General features: G+C 42.4%; 1 protein-coding gene across 1 annotated transcript; it reads left to right on the top strand.

The window, feature by feature from the left end:
• Nucleotides 1-3,813: 3,813 nt before the first annotated feature.
• Nucleotides 3,814-5,896, top strand: LOC121796645 (peptide chain release factor PrfB3, chloroplastic-like). Its single transcript, XM_042195453.1, has 6 exons — nucleotides 3,814-3,856; nucleotides 4,025-4,242; nucleotides 4,382-4,582; nucleotides 4,758-4,970; nucleotides 5,346-5,529; nucleotides 5,607-5,896. The coding sequence occupies exons 1-6, from the start codon at nucleotides 3,814-3,816 to the stop codon at nucleotides 5,894-5,896; spliced, it is 1,149 nt and encodes a 382-aa protein (XP_042051387.1).
• The last annotated feature ends 902 nt before the right edge of the window (nucleotides 5,897-6,798 follow it).

Raw genomic sequence — 6,798 nt, 5'->3', positions numbered from 1 at the left:
GAGTGGTCTCCTTGGTTCCGATTGATCCAGCTGCCCTGCCCCTCTTGATTCCTTCCTGACCAGTTACCTTGCCTTTCGGGCTGAGGTGCAAACTGCTGACTTTGTTGTGGTACTGGCTGATTCTGCTCATTGTCAGTCCATCTGAAATTCGGATGATTCCGCCAAGGTGCATCTCTCTGTCTTCCTGGATTCCAGCTCCCATCGGGATTCCAACTACCCATTGCATTGACCTGGGCCTGATAATCTCCTTCCTGGGTCCCGTAATATTGCTGAATTTGACTATCTCCTGGACCCGGAGATTTCTCCTTCCCTTGTGAAGTTAGTGGATTCGTTTTCTCAATCGCGTTCAAAAGAGCCTTCTCGAGCCTATCAATCCTTGCCTCCACTTTATCATCTTCTTGCTCTCTTACGGCATGCACCGACCCTCTTCTCACAGCATTCCTAGGGTTATCGTACGCCTTCTTAGCGTCGATCAATTTTCCCAGAATTTCCCTTGCATCACTTCCCCTCTTTCTTATGAAATTCCCCCCACTCGAGGAATTCATTAAATCCTTTGACTCAGGAGTTGCTCCTTCGTAAAACAGAGAGTAGGTCTCTGCCTCTATCATTCGGTGGTTTGGGCATGCATCCAACAACCCCTTAAATCTCGACCAATACTGACTCAAGGATTCGTCGTAATCCTGCTTACACTCTAATATTTCTTTCTTCAGTGCATTCGTCTTGTTGGATGGGAAGAAATAATCTAGGAATTCCAATTTGAAATCCCTCCATGTGCGAATAGAATCCGGGGGTAACCTTAATAACCACGTGTTAGCTTCCCCCTTCAAGGTAAACGGAATCGCACGTAGGCGATAATCCTCCTCTATTGCATCATTCGGCCTCTTCTGAATACCACACAACTTGCTGAATTCATTTAAGAACTCATACGGACACTCATTTCTACGCCCAGAGAACGTCGGTAAGATGCCGAGCACGTTTGTCTTGATCTCAATAGTCCTCTGGCGTGGATTCATCACTATAGCTTGAGCTGGTTCTCCATCTAAATGGGCAGTGAAAGAACCGATCTCTGGATCTGGATCTACTACCTGCGCCATGACTATTTCCTCTGCTTCCCCTGTTTCTGACTCTGTTTCTGATTCGGGTGGGGATTCTGGATCTTCGCGTCCTAACGACGTCCAAGATTCGTCGCTAGTTAATTCACTCGGGAACGGATCTCCTGTGGTGAACCCTGATCTGGTGGTCACAGTAGAGGTTGTATCCTTAACCTGCCGAGTAAACTGTCCGTACTTCCTCCCAGACGAGTTGCTCCAGTAGGTAGATCCTGAGCCTCTGCTCATAAACTACAAACAAAAGAGAAAGAAAACAAATCAAAACTATTTACACCACAGACTCTGAACACTAACACTAAGCACGCCATCCATCCCCGGCAACGGCGCCATTTGAAGTAGGAGCTGAGTCGGATCGTGTGTGTTTCGTGTGCTTACAGGGAACACTAATACAAGTGCTCGGTCAAGACACCGCGCTTCTTAAATCCACTGGATCACTAGGTCCAGGAACCCAAGGAACACAGAGTGTTGTTGTCGGTGGACACGCTTGACTCTCCTTCAAAAATTAATCCCTCAACCCAAATTACTATTAAATTAGTATAGGGAAGTGGGGTCGATCCTACTAAGATGGATTCGTGAGTAGTGTTTAGAGACTCTGGAAACAAGCGGCTGCTGCCACGCAAAGGGTTGAGGTTTATAACAACTACCACTAGACCTAGGCACGGAATTTAAATGCTAGACCTAAGAAACAGAATACTTGTAAAATCAGACATCGACACTGAAAGAAACAATAACTCGCTAGACCGTGTAAATGATTAACTAAATATGACTAGGCAGGAAGAATTAAAAAGTGGGGACCAGGACATTCAAATAAGGTAAGTACGGTAAAAGCTGCAACTAACAAACTCATGCAATTTCCTATCCAACTCAGAAACGTAAATGAAGAAAACAGAGCATATTCCTAGATTCGAACAGAATATAGAAATCGGGACGCCGGAAACTCGCTACGAATGGGAAGTACATCAGATCTACATAAACTGAACGAAATGAAACGAAAACACGTAAGCTAGGCATAAAATTAAACCAACACGACTCAGATTCACGTCGAATGCTTAATCCACTCCGGATCTAAGACATCCGAACTCAACACCCAGCACAATCAACTCCATAGCTCCGATTCTCACAGATCTACTCAAATCAACTCCAGATCCCAACAATCACATACAACCCTACGACATCAACAAGTTAAGAACCCGATTCATCCACAAACAAACTCCATTCTCCCAGATCCAACCACAAACCTGCGATAATCTAGAAAACAACCAACTCCAACAATCCAACTCAGAATTCAAGTAAACATAATCGACAAACAAAGATCAACACAGTCGGCATAAACTAAAACGAAACTTGCATAAACACAGAGAATATCCAGAAAACAAAGAGGTCCGAGCTTCGAACAGCAAAGCTCGGCGAATTCAGCAGAAACGTAAACAGAAAATAAATTGTTTCTTCGCCCTCAAGTAGGACGGTGTTACCACCAGATCGAAAAGTGTGTAAGCTAGAAGTGAACCCCAAGTATGCCCTGAATTTCCCACGAAAGAACCCAAGTGTGTGAAGAAAAGTGAACTAAGCTACAAGCTGTTGGCGAGGTCTCCAACCGAGAAGATCCCTTCAGCGTGCATGCTTCTCTCTTTTATAGATGCGGACATAACCTTCTAGAGTCTTCGTAGAAATCTCAATTCTACCCTTCAACTCCGAGGCTTCCTCCGTCGAGCAATTTTCCGCATAATGTCCACTCTTTCGCCTTCTTCCTAGGTCCACGCAACTGTCTCCCTTCTTTGCTGGACCTGGCGAAAATCTTCACACACCTGGCTTAAAACGCGTGTTAGACCCAGAAATTTCACGAATTAAAGCCCTAGACCTATGCATGAAATTAGCCTTATCAGCAGCCGTGACTGTGCCTCGCTTGACGACGTGTCAAGCCACTTGGATTGCTGACTCGGCGGTGGTCTAAAAAGAATAGTTTGGGCCAAGCACCAAGCCCAAAGACCAAGATCCAAGATCCAAGTCCAAGTCCAAGTCCAAGTCCACGTCCGGGATTGGGCCCGCGGCCCGCGACCACGAGCACGGACACGGGCTCGGGCGGGCGGCGGCGGCGGCGCGCGTGTGTGCGCGCGTGTGGGCTCTTTCACCCATCTTGGTCCACTATAATTATTAAGTAACATAAAGTCACTTAATTTATGCACATTAAAAGATGTGTTAATCCTCCAATGTGGGATAATTAACACTAGTTAATTATTCCCTAAGCTCCCACTCCAAGCTTTAATTAAAAGCTAATTATGCCCAACTTTAATCCACTATTTCTCACTCACCGGAAATCGGATTTGAGAAAGTGAATATACTACATTTATCTACGTAAAATGTAGATCGACGCTATGTCATTTAATTTCACAAAATTAAATGTCTCGTCACATTTATTATTTGGTCAAAATCTATTGACCGGGCATATTTAATCCATGATTTTTACATGTTTACTAGTGTTGGAGCCTTGTATTTTGATTTTTTTTTTGTTTTTTTAAAAAAGTAGTTTTGGTTTCATTAATTTTCTGAGCAGAAAGGGAAGGTATCTAGTTTTTAGATGCTACACTAACACGAGGCGGGCGTATCAAGATGATATATATGTCTATGAATATGTGTGATTTTTTGTAGATTTAGCTTCAAAAGAGGGGTTATTACTTTCTTCATGCTTCTCACGAAGAAGCAACGGATGGAGCTAGTAATTTTGAGTGTGTGCATAGATGTGGTTTTTGGTAAAAAAGTTAGATTCAAATGAGATACTACTTGTGATTTTGAAAGATGAAATTGTGAATATTTTTAACTAGTGTACCAGATTTCATAATTGAAGCTCATGTCACCTTGCCAACTCCATGTATGCTTACAATGATTTAGACTGGCTGTTTTGGTTTTTGGTTGAACAGGAATGTTTTCTTTGAGAAAGAGAATAGAAGATTCTGTTCTTCGTGCAGAGATGCTGGCACCAACGGCATTGGAATTTGAAGAAGGGAAGCATGTTGACCGAGAAGGAGTTGTCCGCGACTATGACTTGTGGGACGACCTCACCAAATCAAACGAAGTCCTTGCCAAACTGGCTGACAGTGCCAAGGTGGTTGACACAATGAGGGATCTTACATATAAGGTCACTTATGCTCATTTAAGTCTGATATTATATTACTTCATTTTCTGTCTTGATTACATTGCTGAATGTCGATAGGTTCAGTGTAAATTGAAAAGATTTGAAGCTACTGTGTTTTGGAATTTAAGCTTGCATGATGCAGGCCGAGGAAGCTAAGCTTATCACCGAGCTTGCAGAGATGGATGCTATCAATTATGAGCTTTTCAAGCAGGCATATGCTTCTTCTTTAGATGTAAACAAGTTTTTGGATAAGTATGAGATGTCGAAGCTTCTAAAGGATCCATACGACATGGAGGGAGCGTGCATCATCATCGAGTCGAGATGTGGAGATACACTCTCGGAGGTTTGCAGCTTTTCTTTTCTCAACCCTTGCTGCTGGCGAGGAGAAGTTAGAAATTGCTATGGACATGAAGTTACAGAATTTGGGATTTTGATTTCTATCTATGGATTGGCTATCGGAATCTTGTTTTGCTGTACCTTATTTTCATGTGATTTTTTTTATTGTAATGTTTATCCAGAGATGGGCGTTGCAACTTGCACAGATGTACATGAAATGGGCTGAAAGGCAGGGCTACTCTGGGAGGATAGTAGAGAGATATCCTTCAAGCAATGGTGAACTGAAATATGCTTCTATCGAACTAGAATTTAAATTCGCCTATGGATATCTATCAGGAGAAAGAGGCGTACACTCTCTGATAAGGTGTTCGGACAGTACTTCTGCTCTTCCTAAGGTAGGAAAATGGATTTACCAAAAGTAGGTTTTGTTCCTATACATACGAAGGTCCTTGTCCTTCGACTTGCTGAGTGATAGAAATCCGTATAACAAGTTTTCAAGCACACACACACTCTCTCCTTTGCTTCACGTTGCATTCTTAGTGTAACTTTTGTTTCCTTTTTAACTCACATAGCATGATTGAGATGATGTGAAGAACCTCCAATTTTTCCTTTGAAGTTCTATTAGAAACCAAACGCTATGCTCTCTTCATATCCATTCACCTTTGAGAGAAGTTACATGAATGCTTTGAAGTTCATTAGGCCTTCCCATAAAAGCAAATCTGTTGTGTTCGATTATGTGCCTTATAAGGTTCGTTCTGCCTACTTCTCAGGCTAGCTTGGCCTCCGTGGATGTGATTCCCCTATTCATCAACTCATCTGCTGACCTGTCAATTGAGGATGAGGATATACAAGTTTCATACCCGTCCTACTGTGAGGGCAATCCACAAATGAGTAGGGCTTCGTCGGCTGTTCACATCCACCACATACCAACAGGAGTAGAAGTTCAGTCTACAGGTATAAGTATCATCAAACTTATCATAACTGATGATTTCTTGAAATGGTATGAAATGATTAGATTGGTTCATCCACAGGTGAGAGGAGTCGCTTTGCCAACAAGATCAAAGCCCTCAACCGTTTGAAGGCTAAACTTCTCGTTCTTCTGAGGGACCATGGCGTGTCTGGTGTGGGGAGCATCAAGAGAGGCGCTGCAACGGACAGGTGGAGTCGAGAAACACGAAAATATGTCCTCCATCCAACGAAGATGGTGCACGATCTCAGGTCTGGTGCTCAGTTTCCTGATGTAAGCCCCGTTTTGAATGGCAATCTCGACCCTCTCATTGCTGCTCACATCAGTTCCAGACAATCTAGTACTGCCGTATAAAATTTTTAGTTAATCGATAGCTTAAAACTAGAATATGATATCGAAGTGTTGGGAGTATGTGATAATGAACTGCAGGGAATGTGTCTCGCCTAATTTTAGACACGAGCTATATCTGCAAATGTACGGGCTAGTTCAGTAGTAGTAATAAGTATAGAATATCGTATCCATAGAGACTATAATACCAAGACCTAAATACCGCGACTAAATATCGATTACTATCTGGACAACCAAAGGAAGATGGGTTCTATAACGAAATGTTAAAAAAAAAGCAAAAGAACAAAAAGATTTCAAATGGGAGTAGAATTCTATGGATTATGCCAATTCGTGGTTCACCAATATACGAGTTATGCCGACTAGGGGCAAATGCCCGTGCTCATATTTCAGTACACATATACATGTATAACTCACTATAGAGGTTTTTTTGGACTAATCTCTCCTAATTGCCCCTTCTTCAATAATTAACATTTCCCTATGTATATATTTTGCCCCTTCTACTATTAATTCCTGGCTCCATCCCTGGGGCAATGAGAGTATTCCCTTATCTATTAGTAGGCATCCTAATTTGATTCGGCATATATATTAAGAAACGAAAAGAAAAATGAGTGGAAAAAAGTCAATGGAATGTAGATAACAGTAATTTCCGTTAGTATCCAGCCAAAAATATATTGCAGTTTAATTCAATGATCATAATCAGTAGAGAAAAGTTAATTAATGTCAATCAAAGGAAGGTGTAGAGCACAATACCAACACCACACCTCTAATATTAAGGGGCATCTCTAGGGTGAGCGCCGCGGAGAATTCTATGAGCTGATTACCTCTGACCACCTCGATGGGAACAAGCAGTCCTCTGTTGAGGGATCTTGGTCAGTGATGTAGGAAAGCCCCTTGAAATCACAAGCTTT

This window comes from Salvia splendens, chromosome 3 (genome assembly GCF_004379255.2).
Source record: "Salvia splendens isolate huo1 chromosome 3, SspV2, whole genome shotgun sequence".
NCBI classification, from domain to species: domain Eukaryota; kingdom Viridiplantae; phylum Streptophyta; class Magnoliopsida; order Lamiales; family Lamiaceae; genus Salvia; species Salvia splendens.
The sequence above is the reverse complement of the archived record's forward strand: the minus strand, read 5'-3'. Positions and strand labels throughout refer to the sequence as shown.

What these genes read in the sequence shown, in the direction of transcription:
- LOC121796645 (XM_042195453.1), top strand. Translation starts at nt 3,814, where the DNA reads ATGGAGCTAGTAATTTTGAGTGTGTGCATAGATGTGGTTTTTG. An exon ending in GTGGAGATACACTCTCGGAG is followed by an intron (nt 4,583 to 4,757) that starts GTTTGCAGCTTT and finishes ATGTTTATCCAG; the next exon opens with AGATGGGCGTTGCAACTTGC. An exon ending in AGTAGAAGTTCAGTCTACAG is followed by an intron (nt 5,530 to 5,606) that starts GTATAAGTATCA and finishes GTTCATCCACAG; the next exon opens with GTGAGAGGAGTCGCTTTGCC.